Source organism: Jaculus jaculus, chromosome 2 (genome assembly GCF_020740685.1).
Source record: "Jaculus jaculus isolate mJacJac1 chromosome 2, mJacJac1.mat.Y.cur, whole genome shotgun sequence".
Taxonomy (NCBI): Eukaryota; Metazoa; Chordata; class Mammalia; order Rodentia; family Dipodidae; genus Jaculus; species Jaculus jaculus.
In genome coordinates, this window is record NC_059103.1 from 180800977 (window position 1) to 180818850 (window position 17874).

At 40.0% G+C, this 17874-nt stretch overlaps 1 protein-coding gene across 1 annotated transcript; it reads right to left on the minus strand.

Annotated features, from left to right (window-relative positions):
* Positions 1–8214: 8214 nt before the first annotated feature.
* Kcnv1 (potassium voltage-gated channel modifier subfamily V member 1) lies at positions 8215–16609 on the minus strand. The gene is made up of 4 exons (XM_004661385.3): positions 16270–16609; positions 14661–15640; positions 13270–13799; positions 8215–9661 (listed from the first exon to the last, which is right to left on the minus strand). Exons 2-4 carry the CDS (start codon positions 15125–15127, stop codon positions 9150–9152), a joined length of 1509 nt encoding a protein of 502 aa, XP_004661442.1. The 5' UTR covers positions 15128–15640; positions 16270–16609; the 3' UTR covers positions 8215–9149.
* Positions 16610–17874: the final 1265 nt, after the last annotated feature.

The window sequence follows — 17874 nt, forward strand, 5'->3', positions numbered from 1 at the left end:
ATGGTGATCACCGTCTGACCAACTTGCTCCAACACCCACACATCAAGGCAACATGAAACTTTATTATTCTATGTCTGACTTATTTTATTTTCTCTGAGTAATTGATCCAGCATATTGCATTAATATGTGTGAAAGTAATATAGAAATTTTACTAAAATGAGAGTAGAAAAGGAGTAAGATAAAGAAGGTTAAAAGGTTCTTTGATGCTACAATTCTTACTATTATTTTATTATTAACTAGATATCTTGTATTTAAAACTTAAAGAAATTTTCCCCTGTTCTCATCACTGCACACTGTATACTTGTTTATTTTGTATCCACCAGAATATGTACAATAATTATATATCAATTATAAACATAAAAACATTTAAAAATAATTTCCATTGTTATGCATATAGATTTTTTTTACTGAGAACATTTTAGTTTGTTGAAATCTGAAGAAAAATACATTAAAAATTGATAAATACTAAAGTTCATGTGAAACAAAGTGTTTTGAGTTCAGCTTTTTATAAGAATGGTTTTTACTTTTATATTTTCACTTTTCCTTTCCTAATGGCTTATGGTCAAGGTAGTACTATTGTCTGTGAAGGCCTTGCTCTTTTCTTTAACTTTTTTTTTTAATATTTTTGTTCATTTTTATTTATTTGAGAATGACACACAGAGAGAAAGAGGGAGAGAGAGATAGAGAGAGAGAGAGAGAGAGAGAGAGAGGGAGAGAATGGGCGTGCCAGGGCTTCCAGCCACTGCAAACGAACTCCAGACGCGTGCGCCCCCTTGTGCATCTGGCTAACGTGGGTCCTGGGGAATGGAGCCTCGAATCGGGGTCCTTAGTCTTCACGGCAAGTGCTTAACCACTAAGCCATCTCTCCAGCCCTTCTTTAACTTTTGAAACAAGGCTTCTTGGAATAAATTCCTTATAAACTCTACTTTCCATAGCAATTATAGCTGTCTTTTATTTTTGCATGTACCATTTAGAATTAGTTAACAATAATAATTATAGACTACTTAAGACAAAGCATTTGCTGTACAGCAAAGACATGTACAAAGACAGGGTTTCAGAAATTTTGTCCTAGTTTGCAGAAACTGAGATTACTTTTCAAAGCAGGCTTGATTTTCTTAGGTAGATAGCTGAAATTCAAACTAAATATCCTGTGAGTACTAAGATGATTATTGAAAGACATCAGGAACATTTTCCTACTTGTAATTTTGAAACCCCATTTGTTACCATACATTTATTTATTTATTTTTATTTGAATATTTGCTCCTGCTTAACATCAAATCATTAATTTAATTATTAGTTTTTTGGATGTATTTTAGTGAAGTGGAATAAGATTGTACATACATTATCATTCTGGATTGACCAAGTCATTTAGTTATAGGTCTTCTAAAGAAGGTGACATAAAGTTTCCTATAATTGGGGATATATTCACTGAACTGTAAAAGATAAAAAAGAAATTGGAAAGTTAATTTATTTTCACTATGGCTTCAGGTTTGGATGCATTGTGTTACTGAAAGATAAATATAGTCATGCAACTCAAGGGCCTTACAAAAGTTGATATGCAAAGGAGAAAGGCATTTTCAGCCACTGGAGTGCTAATGTGCCCATTCAAACAGCATCATACTGAATGTGATGTTACAAGTTTAGAAAAGAAGAAAATGAGATTTAGAAAATTTAGAAATTTCCTCTTGATATGCTGTTTTTATCCATGCCATTTCTTTGTTCAGTAATAACAGTAAATTGCCTGGTGATGACAATTCTGTGTGGAGAAACTAATCACAGTGTGCTTCAATACAAAATGACTATGAAAACATCCTCTCTACGGTGAGAATTATTCTTTGAGCCTAACATAAGTAGGTTCGGATTTCCTTTACAGTTCTTTCAGAATGCTAGGGAGTAAAGGGATAGGCATATATGTACTGTTATTAAGCGCTGTGGACAGCAGAGGAGAGGACAATGAACTTGCCAGACACCAACTGCTGCAGGGAGGACTCTAGTTTATCCCCCCTACCTCTTCTTCCAGAAAGAGCAGCCAGCCCAGAGGATTCATGTAGAGCCTGCCATGGAGCTGTCTGAGGGAGACCTGAGAAGCTTCATAAATTTATTGACTGTGGTGCCATGAAAATGCACTGCTTAGTTCCTCCTGATGTCAAATGGACTAAGAGAGGTGTGACCTTTCTCAACTCCATTTATAACTGTCACAGGATCCCTCAATGGGATACTTTTGTTCAAGGTCTCTCTATCAAACTATGATGTCTCAGAACTGAGCTTCACCCAGAAATTCCATTGCACTGTCCTCCCTCCTCCCTCCTCCCTCCTCTTCCCAGTTGTCAGATGTGCACATAATCTCAAGACTCTGCTCACCTTCTTTCGATTCTTTTTACCATCCACAGACTGCATTTCACAGCAACCTCCTCGCGCTTGGTCAGTGTTGGAATCATCCTATGCCTTCATCTGCTTCCCTGAGGACTTGAACTTAAGAAATGGGAGAAATGTCAACAACTTGATATTGAAGATTCTCATTGGGAGATGATTACCAGACATCTGTCAAATAGATACAGGAAATGAGAGGAGAGGTCTTGTCTGGACATATAAATTGAGGAGCTGATAAAGTATCAGTGATATATTAACCACAAAACCAGATGATTTTATCAAGGGACCAGTATCAGTACAGAGAAGAGGATTGATGACTCGGTCCTGATGGACCACTGCAACCAAAAAGATGGTGAGCTGTGAGCCAGGGTGGAACTAGGCTGCTGTGAAGCACTGAGTTAAGTGAAGGGAGTGTTTTCAGAAAGCCTCTGTAATTTACCTTGTAGAATGCTGTTGTGGGAGAGGAGAGAGTAGTGTCCATTCTCAGCACTGAGACCAAAAAAGGCAATGACTGTGTTCTTAAGAACCACAAGAACATCAGCTTTACAGTGGATGTATGGATGAGAGACTGACTAGAGGATTTTTAAGAAATAAACACAAACAATGAACATAAAGGAAAAGGCTGAGTATGAAAAAATGCTGGTGATGGAGAGATGGCTTAGCAGTTAAAGCATATGCCTGCAGAGCCAAAGGATATTGGTTCGATTCCCCAGGACACACATAAGCCAGATGTACAAGGTGGCACACGCGTCTGGAGTTTGTTTGCAGTGGCTGGAGGCCCTAGCACACCCATTCTCTCTCCCTCTCTCTGCCTCTTTCTCTCTCTCTCTCAAATAAATAAATAAGAATAAAGTAAAAAAAATTAAAAAATGCTGTTGAGTTTTTCCATGAAAGTGCGCATAAAATTAGGTGTTCTCTAGAAAATGAAGTAGACCCAAGAAAGTTTACTCACATGGCCTATCTTTGGATGTTTTTAGATTTTTTTTAAAATAATATATATCATTTTGTCTGTGTATGTGTATGCATGTGCATATGTGTGTATATATGCATGTGTACATATATGCAAATAGATGTTAACATGTCCTGGTGCATGTATGAAGATCAGAGTATAACCTCAGGTGTCTGTCCTGTCTTTCCACTATCCTTTGAGATGAGGCCTCCCTTACTTTGCCCCTGCTGCTTGCAAACTTCTCTTAGAGCTGTGATTACAGACACATGGTCTACTTCGCATCTGGTTCTATGTACATGCTGAGGAAGATTGTGGGGTTGGAATGTTTGCAAACAAGTGCCTTTAACTGCTAGGCCATTTCCCCAGCCTGTCTTGTTATTGTTTTTCTTTCCTTTTAAAAAGAAATCCAATTTATTTCAAGCTTTTTTTTTTATGAGAGAGACTTGGCATACTAGAGTCTCTAGTTGCTATAATTGAACTCCAGACCCATGTGCCACCTTGTGCACATGACCTTGTGCGCATGAGTAACCTTCTGTATCCGGCTTATGTGGTTTCTGGGAAGTCAAACCTTGGTGTTTAGGCTTCACAACAAGCGCCTTAACTGATAAGCCATCTCTTCACCCCTTCTTTTCTTTTCTTTATTTTTTTTAAATTGAGACTTTTATTAAATAAACATATAGCCAATTGGTCATATTCCCATTGGCTTATACCCTATATTAAAATTAAATTCTATTTTTAAAAGGTCATACACTTATATCCACTCTCCTTTGCCCCCATTCTAATGAGGACCCTCTTAGGGGGTTATATTAGTAATCACTGATTTTTTTTTTATTATTTTTATTTATTTATTTTTATTTGAGAGCAACAGAGAGAGAAAGAGGCAGAGAGAGAGAGAGAGAGAGAGAGAGAGAGAGAGAGAGAGAGAGAGAGAGAGAGGGAGGGAGAGAATGGGCACGCCAGGGCCTCCAGCCACTGCAAACGAACTCCAGATGCGTATGCTCTCTTATGCATCTGGCTAACATGGGTCCTGGAGAACCGAGCCTCGAACCGGGGTTCTTAGGCTTCACAGGCAAGCACTTAACCATTAAGCCATCTCTCCAGCCCTAATCACTGATTTTGAAGTGCTCAGTCAGCCTAGGGAGAAGGGGAGATCCTCAGGCAAATCCTTCCTACCCTTTGTCTTTTATAATCATTCTGCCCCTTCTCCCACAATGTTCTCTGAGCCTTGGCAGGTATGGTAGAAATCTGAGTTAGTGTTGAATTTTCTCTCACCTCTGGATTTCTGTTTGGATGAGACTTAGGTGACCACAGTGCCTGTCTCCATCTCCCTGGAACTGGTTTTCAGGCCTGCAGTTAGAGTGGTATGACTCCTGGGTGCCGGCAGATGTGCTGGAGATGACTGCTGTTCGGTGAAGAAGAGTGGGCATACGCATCGAAAAGTTTCTCAAATAACTATGTTTATCCTCTTTAACCCAAGCTGCTCTCACTTTTGGTTGGAGAATTTGTTTTATTTTACAGATGGCAGAGCATACTGGGGATATCCGGGATCCCTTAATATAGCCAGAAGAGATAGCTAACTATCTTGAAACCTTTAAGATAGGAAAGTTAAATTATATTTACATACTGATAGGGCTGCCCAGTGGGGAGAAACAAAGGCAATGGTATGGTAGGGGGATGTAAAAGACGTCATAAGACAATGCCCTTGAATTGGAAAGAAAAATTAGATGGTTCAATCCTTCCAATAAAAATAAGAGTGAAGAGGAGCAGATGGAAGGAGGTGGAGAAACGTGGGCGCTGGTTCTTGTAGAATGTCTCTTTTATGATTCAATTGTATGAGTGAAAGAAGGATCAAAGGAAGGTGTTAGTGGTTTCCATTTATTTTGAGACTGAATGGGCTCAGGAAAAGCAACTTCTTTTTCAGAAGCCTTGAGAATGCAGATAAGAGCCTGGAGCATGAATGTGGGAGAAGTAAGCGTGCAACCTTGTTTCCTCTAGCCGAGATGTGCTTTGCAGAGTTAGACAGAAGAAGTCCTTGGGTTGTATTACATTGTGTTTAGGGCATTCCTGACTGAAATCCAAAAAGGAAGAGGTCAATCGAGTATCAGGAGCAAACCATAAATGGATTAGAAGTGAAGTGAGGTCATGAGAGTGGTTAGTATCCAGGTACTCCTACTATACCTTAAAATAGACCACATGGCTATTATTAGTAAAGCTTCTCTTATGTGTTTTTCTTCCATATATCACTATGGCTGGGAGAGAGGATGGGAAGTACATTACCAAGGAAAATCATAGAGAGTAGCATCAGGATTCAGTGTTTGTCAACCAGCTCATTTACTATTTATTGAACAAAATTACAAGATTGATAGGGCAGAAATATTAATCACTAAACTTCCAAAAGAGCATGATTTTCTGGTTAACAAAATATAACTGTAAATATTTGTCAAAATAGTAAGTTTAACTAATAAGAATGTTTTGCTTACATAGCTTGGGGTCAGCATGTATATTGTGGGTAAGAGCTGGTCAAAGGATATTAATGAGAGTAAAACTTTTGGCCTCGGTAAACTCTTTTGTGCATATACATTATGATCAATGCTACTGTGCAGTACAGTGACAATGCATTTCCTTGTATATATATGTGTGTGTATATATCGACACATACGGGAAAAACAATAATGTGAGTATGTCACCTTTGCTAGAGAATAAAATAGCTTTTTTAGGTACTGAAACATTGTTTTTATGCATGAAAATGTCTTTGATGTGTTGTCTAAATAACTTACAGAAAGACAGTGGTCACTTTACATTTCTAAATAAATTATATATTGTTTCACAGCAATAAATCTTAGACATTGGAGGTGTCCAGCATTCAAAAATGATGGAATATAAAATTAAAAGAGTACCTGTTACGATTTGTTTGTAAAATTAAATTTGCTTGCATGTATGCATATCTGTTGAATAAATATACTGAGATATTTTATAAAATAGTAAAGTCAAAAATATTTTAGATATTTTTTGAAATGTCTTCATCTTGGCACAATTTGTGTACAGTCAACAAAACATATTTGTAGATTATAGCTTTAGAATATTCTATGTTGGGGAAGAATATATGTATATATACAGACAGACATACTTTTTCATTTTAAAAATTAAGCTATTAACTATTCTAAATATAATTATTTTTGTTACATAAGACTATAAGTTGTGCCCATAATTGTTTATTTTTTTAAGCACCATTCCACATCTGAGAAATCAACTAATGTTTTTTTTAAGGCTTAGTAAACCTCTCCAGTCACAAAAAAGTTGGCTTGTTTGCCTATGAAATAGATAATTATGCATAGGTTACATGAGAAAAATAAGAAGTATAACGTGACATTTGGATTATTTGCCAGGCAAATTAATGCTTATTCCCAACTCTGCCATCTATAGGCTGTTTGGTGTCCAGAAGGTTAAATCTCTTAATAGCTTACTCAGTTTTGTCTTCTGTTTTCCCCCTCCTTTGAATAGAATGTTAAATATAAGAGAAGAATTGGTCATGATTATCAGCGACTCTCTAGTGCCCAATACAAATAATTCTTAATAAATATTTGTTGGATTAATAAATATTATTTATAATATTTATTAGTTGGATTAATAAATATTATTTATAATATTTATAATAAATATTTAATAAATATAAATATTAATAAATATTTATTAATTCAACAAATTAACACTTTATATTAGATAAAATCTAGAGAAGCCAGAGTAGGTGTGATTTCTGCTTCCATATCTAACCTCTACAAGCCTTTCAGACTATGAATGGATTCATGCTTGGACTAGTGGTCCTGAGACTTTCTCTAGCACCCAGGTTTGTATTTGAGAAGAAATTATTTTTCAGTAATGTTAATTTATCCTAAATAGCTTATCATATTCAGGAGTACAAACAAGCTAAATGGATTTAAATATCTAAGTATGTAATCTAAAACTCATGCAAATATTTCCATTACTTAAGCATGCATACCCCAAAATAAGAGGTAGTTCATGCAAGATTCCCTTGTTTTTATGATTCATATGGTAATTTTTTACTTATGATGCATATGATAATTTTCACAGATCCCAAATCTGGATGCACTTTACAATTTATGATGGAATTTTATAAATGATTGGTTACTCTTCCTTTATTTCCTCTTTCTTTCTTTCTTGGTAATTTATAATATTCTAACATGTCTTAAATGCAGATATGTATCCATATATTAAATATCTACATATTATACAATCATATTAAGATAAACTTTTTAATATTTCTCATTTAAAATTTATTTATTTTGAGACAGGGTTTTATTATGTAGCCCAGGTAGGTCTTGAACTTGATATGTAGTATAGGTTGCATTATAGCTGCTATTAAGTCTAGGCTGGCTTTGAACTTTGTCTGTAGTCCAGGCTGCCTTACATTCACCACTCTCCTCTTCAGACTGCTGAGTGATGAAATTATAGGTCTGCAACCCCACACCTGGCTTTAAAGCAAGGATTTTCATCATTGATGACACCCAGCCAGAAATCTAGCCATTTTTCTCCATTATCATTTCCCATGAATTTTTTAATGTTACAGATAGTCTGTGTATATGTTTATATATTGCATGATCCTGAGGGTTTTTTTTTATATAAGGTAATAAAAATTTTCTGCCCAAGATTCAATTTTATTTCCTTTAAGGGATTTATTGCATACATTGGAAAAGTAGTTATTGAGGGGATCCATTCCTAGTTTTCGGGAAAATATCATTTACTAAAATATTTGAAATCAGAGCTGGTTCTTAGCTTTGAGGTTTTTGGCTTTAATTATATACCAGAAGATCTAAGAATTTTATTATTGTCACAAGTGTCAAAATGCTGTGAGAATGCCTTCAAGGGTTGAACATGTGCTATCTACCCCAGCTGACAGTAATTTTTTTTTTTTTTTTTGCTAACACATAAAGCATCTTCTAGTTCAATGATGTCATTCAACATAATCTCATTTTATAAAATAAGACAATTTAATCGTTTCAATGCATAAATTTAGTATTTTCACTACCTCACATTTACATATTCATGATTTGAAAGACAACTGAAACAATACATCAAGACATTGGTAAACCACCTGATTTCATGAAAAAACCAAGAAATATGATGTTTTCTACTTCACATCTCAAATTTGGGAGATTGACGACTTGCAGGCTCTTGAAACCTGTGCAGACCTCATCTGCTGCACTTGAATTAGGGTGGGGGTTCTCTTCTACAGCAGTAATAATGGAACACAGAGATGTCAGTTTGGGTCTACTGGTTTTCACTCTACAAAAGACACAGTCTAGGCCTACCAACTCTAGATGTTCCCTTGCAAAGTTAATTGTTATACTGAACAGCTCTAACTGATGGAGAAAGGAGCAATTTATTTGGAGAACATCTTTAAATAGAAAAGATGTTCAATGTGTTCTTAAATGCTCACTAATCTTTTCTCTGGGTTGCACAGTTTTAATTTGATTAAAATAGCAGCTCAGAAATACTTCTAAAATTAGTAATCCACCAGTGATACATATTGCAATTATGTTATTTAATATTTGAAAATTCAGATATGTGTCCGTTGTCCCAAGTGTATTTGGTTGTTAACTAGCTTATGTCTGAGAGTGTCAAAACAATCTTTAGTTGCTATGGGAGATGTGGAGATGTGAAACATCCTGTTAAACAAAGTAATACATCAGGAAAAAGATAAAGATGAGTAGGATTCATAACTCTTCATTGATATACAGACATCCATACCTAGCAACGCCTTATTAATACAGTTAAATGTACAAAGCTCTTAAAAATAAGACAAAGGTGATATTTAAAACCAGAAATCATCTCCCCCACTGCTCCTAGTACTTGCTCTTTCCCTGCCTTTCAACCGCAGCATCTCCATGATGCTCCGTGCATAGACATCTCTCAAGTTAACGCTGATGTATGAGTCAGTGGCTATATTCTTGGTAAGCTTCTTTAGAGCTTCACGCTGTCTAATGGCTGCTTCCTTGAGTTTCAAGGTGAAGTAGCAAGCAGAGAAGCGATCGTTAATAATAGCAATAGGCAAGGCCAAGACAAGGATTCCTGATAAAATACACATGAAGGCCACAATTTTGCCTGTGGTGGTGTCTGGTCTAATGTCCCCATAGCCCACTGTAGTCATGGAGGTTGTGGCCCACCACCATGCGCAAGGAACACTTGTGAAGGTTGTATCAGGTATGCTTTGCTCTGCAAAGTATTCTACAGTTGAAAATATAGAAATCCCCACAGACAGAAATAGGAGCAATAGGCCGACTTCTTCATAGCACTGGGTGATGGTCATCCCAAGTGAGCGCAGTCCTGCAAGAGAACAGCAGCTGTCAGTCACTGGCATCCCTCTTCTTTCCTGCTTTTCATCTTTCCTTCTCTTCTTGAACCACCTTGCTCCCCACCCATCCACATACATTGCACAGCCCATAGGCCTGAGAACTAGGCATTGTCTTGACGAAACAATGATGATTAAATTTTAACCTCTGTCTTCAGAAAGCTTATAGTGCAGTTTATGAAGCCAGGTTCAGGAGGCTAAAGAAATATAATTATATTCATTCATTCACTTCTACAATTATTGAGCTCTTCCCACTTACTTAAAAAGTGAGAAGTGAGACTAACAGCGAGGAAGAGAGTATACGGAGAAGAATTTGGTATTTCATACAATGCAAGACCTTTGCAAGATTTCATGTGGAGAACTCACTTGACCAAAGCTGCATTTTACATGCATCATTTCAGAACTTCTTCCTACTGCCATTTTTATGCTGTTTTCTAGCAAATTTTTGTGTCTGTCCTTCTACCCGCATGATAAAGTTTAATATAATCACTTATCTCATTTCCTAAATGTCAGAGGAATAAAATGTACACCATATGTGATGGTTTATTTTGTCAACTTGACAAAACCTAGAACCACCTGTGAGGAGTTATCTCGATTAGTTTAGCCTGTTATCTCGAAGACACACCTTAACTGTGGGAGGCACTTTTCCTTGGTCTGGGTCCTGTAGTGTATATAAAAGAGAAAGTTGGCTGAACACTAGCCTTTATTGACTTCTGCCTCCTCACGGTGGGCTGAATGTGATCAGTTCTGTTTCAAGATCCTTCTGACAGCTTTCTCCACCAAGATACACTGTAACTTAGAACTTTTAGCAGAAACAAAATCCTTCCTCCTTAAGCTGATTATTGTCAGGTATTTTGTTCCAGCAATTAGAAGGTAAACTAATACACCATGGCTGTGAGGTAAAGCAGCAAAAGAAGGTTAGGCACCAGTGACAAGATGAATATCACATGGGTATTCAGGGGATATGCTTAGCAATATGTAAGGGGATGATCCCAAAGTTCCCAAGACATTCATAGTAACCCCAGCCCTTCCTTGAGCCTATAACATTTCTGATTTCTTATAAGAAAGTACTGTCAGACACTGCCTATTTCTCCAAAGGCCCAGGAATGGAGTCACAAGTGAATTCACACACTATGAAGTGACAGATTAAAGGGTTCCAATTTCACCTGTAAATGGGACTAAGCAATAAGGAGAAAAAAGAAGAACCTATCATAAAGCAGGATTTGAACTAATCATGAGTTATATTTCCTGTGGTGAGAGAAATGTTTCTAGAAGATTGTCCACAGTTTGAAGTCCTATAACATCATGAAGACATTGCCTCCCAGGCCCAAATCAATAGCTTTTAGAATCACTTTTTGTTCTTATTCACTCATTAGAGATTTGAAATGTATTACAATATCATCCATGTTCTCATTTATTTGAATTACTCTTCAAATTTTGAAATATTCTTGCCTTATTAACCACCTATTTTAAAGAACAGTGAATATTACTTTTGATGTTTAACTTAAAAGAATATCACTGAAGCAGACCAAAAATGAACCCAACTTGGCTCAGGGAAATTTGGTGGAAGAGGGGGAGGAAAGAATGTTAGAGCCACATGTTGGGTAATGATATGCAGAGACATTTATCCTACCCATAACTGTGGGCTAACTCCAGAATGCATGACCCATATACCTCAACAAGGAGGGGCCAAGTGGAGGGGGTAGGTCATGGATGAGCCTAATAATGGTACCAAATTGTATTTGCTGAGTAGAAAACTAATTAATAAAAAAATTCTTACAGGGTAACTTATGTACTTAATTAGAACACTGGCCTTTATGTGTCTATATGGATTGATGTTTCTTAAATAAATTAACATGCTATGGTGAGAAGTATAGCAGTTGTCTAAAAAAAACATTTTATTTAAAGATTAGTTGTTCTGAAAATTATTTTGAAGAAACAAATAGGTGATAAATGTCTAGCAGGTTATATATGTTCACTTAGATGATCCTCAAAACTAATATATAACAGATGATTTTTATTGTACCATTTCACAGATAAGGAGGCTGAGGCATGACAGCTACTATATTATAAAATCATGAAGCTATAATTCACACCTAGCTTACTTGGCCACATAACCACTATCTACAACATCTCCCAATTATTTTCAGCAAAATTTTATACATGATGACATATGTTGTCTATGTCTGTATTTTCTAAATATTATGCTTAAAATAAAATAAAATATTCATGTCTTATTTTCAATATTCTAAGGCTTTACCAATGACTTATACCTCTTCACAACTGAGGAAAACTTTTGAAGAGGTGTCACTCTGGAAGTTACTATCATTTTCCTCTTGATTTGGAAAAAGTGTAGCCCTTGCCTGTTTTTTTTTTTTTTTTTTCCAAATTGAACCCTGTAGAGAAGTTTATAAATACTAAAAGAAAGCACCCCATTATGTGTCAGGAAACAAATAGTGCCACTTATAACCATTCTTGGAAGCTTCATTATCAGATGCCTGACATGTGAGAGTAGCTAGGAAAAAATTTGAGCAAATTACGTTAGGGTGTCTTCATTGTAGAGATACCCAGTGAAGGTTAATTTCTCCCTCCATTTGGAAGGGAGCCCATCATATGATGTGCTACTCCAGTGTTTCTCAAAGTATGGTCCAACAGCCACTTATCTCAAAATTACTTGCATATTAATTAAAATGGATGGTCCTGAATCCAATTTGCATACTAAAATCTGACCCTCTGATTCTTGGAGCTCAGGATCTGCATTACCACAAGCTTCTCTGAGGACTTGTATCCTTGAAGGTTTGACATAATGTAACTCTGATGACCTCAGAATGTTCAACAGCACAAAGCCAGCAGCTGAATACCACTACCTTCAGAAATGCAAGAAGAATATTAATTCAGTTTCCAGTGACATGGGCTATAATTTCTAAGTATGGTTAAGTGTGTGAAAAACATTTCCATTGCTTCTTCAAAAATTACAGTAAAGGCCGGGCATGGTGGAGCATGTTTATATACCCAGCACTTGGGAAGCAGAGGTGGGAGGATCATCGTGAGTTCGAGGTCACCCTGAGACTACATAGTGAATTCCAGCTCAGCCTGAGCTAGAGTGAGACCCTACCTCCAAAAACAAACAAAAAATTATAGTAAAGTCAACAACACCTGACCATCTCTTGACTAGAGAATGTTTTGGAAGCATATTTTTTTCTATAGCCAAGGAATAAATTATGTATAATAAATATGATAGAATAATGATATAATATTATCTCAAGCGTTTTTGGACATTAAAGACATTATTTTATGCATACTTGATTTCTGACTTTCAAGAGACAATTTCTTTCATTTTGTCAGTTTTCTGGGCCCTGAGTTCCAACAAACTAAACTTGACATATGATCAAATTGTTCTTCAGTGTCTTATTAAGAGAAAATGTGTGAAAGCCATCTCTGTACCTATGAGCAGCTTAAAGGCTTTGCTTTCCAATACCTCCTCAAGGAGAGGCTGTGGTAAAGCATGAGAGAGGAAGTATGGTCCTAGCTCTAATGCTGACCCACAAAGGACAATGGAAAGGCAGCAATGAATTCCAGATACCTGTGGAGTGCCTCCCCAGCTTCAGCATGCGCAGAGCCCTGAGCAGCCTCAAAACCTGGACCAGGCGCCCCACGTTTTCCAGTTCTTGTGTGGTGTGGCTTCCACTTAGGCTCTCTACCAGCAGAGTAATGTAGAAGGGCAGGATGGCAAGGAGGTCTATGATGTTGGGCACCTTCCTGAGGAAGCGGCACCTGTCCCGTACACACAGGAAGCGGAGGACGAACTCGCCTGTGAACCAGCTAATGCACACGTACTCCAGGATTTCCAGCAGCTGCAGGTTGAGCCAGCTTAACTCAGCTGACATCAGGGCCATGTTGACGATGGACACTGCCACGAATATGATGGAGATGACCCCAAAGATTCGGGCTGCTGTGGAAGACCCAGGCTTCTCCAGGATGTTCCAGAGCTTCTGGCGGACAGTGGGGCAAGGTCCTTGTGTGAAGTCCTGTTCACTCTCATGTTGACTTTCTTGGTCATCTGTGTCCTTCTTGAAGTCTAGACTTTCACTCAGCTCCTTCCTTCTGAAGTATCTTTCAGAGAAGACAACTTGGTAATTAGTAATTAGCTTTTAATTTTTTTTTTCAATACAGAGTACAAGAGAACTAAGCTTGTGAAGGAGGTCACATTTGACCTGGATTAAGTGCAGCGGATGCCTATTCATATATTACCCAAATTGTCTCCTTCCAACAGTATTCAGAATTTCTCACTTAGTATCATGATTTGTAAAATGACACCTTGTTAGTAGAAATTCATGCTAAAAGGATTTATACATAACCAGGAAACTTAGGATCAATGCACTTTATTACTTAGTTTATGCTGACAAGAACAGCTGCTTCCATATGGAACTTCTGTGTGCGCAGGAATTTGCGAATAGTAGTGACCAGATGATTGCAATGGTACTATCAAAACCCCATCACCACCCAGTCAAGGAACCAGCTTCCCCTCTCTGTTGGAAGAGGTCCTTCAAGAGTTTAGCAGAGTTAAAGTTCTTGCTAAATACACCAATACCAAACTTCCTTCACTATAGCTGCTTGGAGGAGCCACTTTTCTGACTCAATTATTTAATCACCAAGTACCTATTGCAAGTCTGGAGTTTTCCATTAACTTAGCCTACCTAGATCACTGGGATTAAAAAAGACAAGAAGGCGCAAAAATACCAAAACCAAAACCAAAAAAAAAAAAAAAAAACCCTCCAGTCACAATCTAGCTTTGGAATTGATTCCCAAGCCTGCATCCTGTCCCTTACCTTTGGGTGGGGTGGGGGTGGCGGGGTCACACCTGTGCCTAGGCCTGAGTTCAGAGAAGCTGTCCCTGCGCGTCCCTCTCCGGGCCGGCCCGCGCCCACCTTCCCACCCAGCCCAGCCCCGTCGTCGAGGCCCGCTGGGAGGTACCTGTCCCTGCAGCAGGAGTCGATGCTGAGCTCGTCGATGCCCCAGTACTGGATCTCCTGGAGGAAGGAGAGCGCGCACAGCTGTTCCATGACGTGCAGGCGGCCCGTGCGGTAGTAGTGCAGCACGTAGCGGAACGCCTGCGAGCTGCGGTCGAAGAAGTACTCGTTGTCCACTGGGTCGGCGTCGTCGCACAGCTCCAGAGGGCTGGGCGCGGCGGCCAGGGCGCCCAGGCGGCGGTACGAGGCCACCACCACGGCCAGCTTGCCCAGGCGCGTGTGCGGGAAGCAGGACAGCGCCTGCTGCGAGAGCACGAAGCGGCTGCCGCCTACGTTGACCGTGAAGCAGTCCCCGAGTGCCAAGGGCTCGGCGTCGCCCTCGCTGCAGAAGACGCTGGAGTCCAGCGAGGTCAGCGAGCTGCTGTCCAGCGAGGACCCGAGCGGCCCCCGACCGCACAGAGGCAGCTCCATGCCGGGCGCCTCAGCCCGAGAGTGCCACGACGTTGGGGATCGTGGGTGATGGAGGGGCGCTGGCGTGGCCCCGAGGGGGGTGGCGGGCGGGATCTCCCAGGCTCCCGAGGGAGAGAGAGACAGAGACAGAGAGCGATAGAGAGAGCGAGAGAGGGAGGCCTCCCCCTCGCGCACCCCGGCGCTCTCCACCCCCGAGCTCGCTCGCCTGCCTGTCGCTAGGGAGCTGCGAGCGCGCGGTGGCGGCGGAGCGACAAGGCTGCTTGCAGAGGTGGGGTCCTGCCCGGGAAAACCCACATGGGGAGTCAGGACAGCCTACCGACACACTCCCAATCCGATTCCAGGTAGCCCTGCCCTGGATGTATGGAGCCTCTGCCCTCAACTTTGTAATTGAGATGCCCAGCAAAGGTGTGCGGGTGGAAGATCTGACTGCTGGGCGGGTGGAGGAGTTGGGCAAAGGAGGGATGGAGAGGAGACGGAGGCAGAAAGCTGAAGGGGGTGGCGACACTCTCGTCCCTGCGGGAGACCCAAACAAAAAAGTTCAGAAACTGGGGCCGCAGGGCAGGTATGAGTCCTTTCTAACTGGAGGATTTGCAATCTCCCTCCCTCTTTTATTGTAAGGGTGTTACTTAGGAGCGTTCCCTGGGAAGGGGCACGTGGAAATGTGCGTGCCTGGACCACCCAATTCAAGGTGTTCTCCAGGTTCTCTCAGATTCCCTCGGTTCCATTCTCTCTCTCTCTCTTCCTCCTTTTTGGGTTTTGACCACCTACTTGGCAAACAAGGTTACTTCAAGGCATTTGGTTGAAATTCCACCGAGTTACTGAAATTAGTGTTCATCATAGCTAACTCCCATCCCCTCGGGAGCCCGTGAGTGTCCAGACACCCTACACCCTTCCTAAGTTCCCAGCTAGCAGGTGTGTAGGGCGCATTCTCCGACACAAAGGGAAGCTTTCATTTCAGGAATAAAACAGACATGGACTGCAGTAAGGGTTTAAGTAGCTGCGATCCCTCGGGCAAAAGAAGCCAAGTACAGGTGATGAGGGTGAGAGACTAGAAGGGAGCCCATGGGTCTCTCTAAGCAGCCGCCAGACCAACCTGTTGGCCAGCAGGTGGCTGGGAAGTGCGAGGAGGGGCAGTGACTCACCTGCAGCTTCTGGCACACCTGGCAGGCGGCGCTCAGCTGGCGATGTTCACAAGACAGCTTTCTTTGATCCCCCTGGTCTACACGTGAGGAATGTGCAGTAACCATTCCCAAGGGAACAGTTCCCAGCTGAGCTCCGCCAGCGCTCGCTGTCTCGCTGCGCATCCACCCGCCTCCTGGCACCTGGACTCAGGACTGGGCTGCTGCGCGCCTCCCCCGCCAGGCCTGCGCTCTGGGCACTCACTAGGAGTTGGGGCCCCAAGGGTTCCACCCAGCTCCAGCAGATGGGAAAGGAAGGAAGGGAAGGAGGTGAAATCAAAAGAGGGAAAGGGGTAGTCACTGACAGTGAATATTATATCAATTCTGAAAATGCTGCGAGAATGACTGGGTTATATCCCGGCTCCCTTCCATCTGTGTAACATAATTGTTCCCAAATGTCCAAACCAGTTAAGTGTGCTGAAAGTTGGAGGTTAAGACAGTTAATGATGATTGTTTCACGTGGCACAGGTCAAGGGCTTCACATTATTTTTCAGGAAGCATCTTCATCCTTCATTTTTCAGGTATTTACGAGGGAAAGTGAACCAAGTTCCAAATGTTAGCCTCTCTCTTGAAAGTAGTTTTAGAAAGTACATAGGTATAAAGAGCTCAATGCAGTAAGGAGATTAAAAATAAACTGAACAGAAATGTGGTTGCTTTAATTATGGCTTCACCAACTGGCTGTTAGGACCTCTGCCTTTCCTTTCTGGATTCTCATTGTCTCAACAAAATATTCAGTTTTAATAACAACAAATATTTATTTAGTACTGTTTTTAAGTACATTTTTTATTTATTTTCTTATTTGGGAGAGAGAGAGAGACAGAGAGAAAGAGAATGGGCATCCAGGGCCTCTAGCCACTGTAGAGGAATTCTGGAGGAATGTGCCATCTTGTGCTTTTATTTGGCTTACGTGAATCCAGCCTGGGTCCTTAGGCTTTGCAGGCAAGCTCCTTAGCCGCTATACCATCTCTCCAGTTCTGGTGTTGCTTATTCTACAAAGTTTTGTAGGTTCTTTATCCGGGCATTATCTCACTTAATCATAATAACATTAAGATGAAGTGGCAATGCACCTACCCAATGGAAGCAGAAATTGAGACAGGCAAGTAAGTGCTGTACTTTGGAATCCATCATGCATGTTCCAGCATGACACAAAATGCCAGAGGCTGCTTGCATAAGCAAAATACTGGGAAATAGTACTTTTCAAAAGTGTGGGAACTTAGGTGTTACTTAGAATGATGAGAATTAATGGGTATATTTCCTGATGTGCCAGACATTATTGCTGATGCTTAGGGAAACTTGGTCAAGAAGAGAGACTCAGTCTCTTTCCTTGGGAAGCTTGGATTTATCCTGTGAAAATTCAAGGACAAGTTCAATAAAATTTTTAAAGTATCGTATTTCCAAGTTATGGTACTTTTAAATGGCTATGATTTGGTTAACTTTCACATCTTTAAGGAATTATTCCATACAGAAAATATGCAAACACTAATATTGTTCCAGTAAGTAGTTCATCATTACATTTATGTTGTTCTTGATTTTTTTGTGTGTGTGTGATTTTTTTTAAGGTAACAGCAT

Coding starts and splice junctions, on each gene's coding strand:
- Kcnv1 (XM_004661385.3), bottom strand. CDS start 15,127: ATGGAGCTGCCTCTGTGCGGTCGGGGGCCGCTCGGGTCCTCGCTGGAC. Junction 13,800..14,660: donor GACTCCTGCTGCAGGGACAG/GTACCTCCCAGC, acceptor CTTCTCTGAAAG/ATACTTCAGAAGGAAGGAGC. Junction 9,662..13,269: donor GCTGGGGAGGCACTCCACAG/GTATCTGGAATT, acceptor GTTCTCTTGCAG/GACTGCGCTCACTTGGGATG.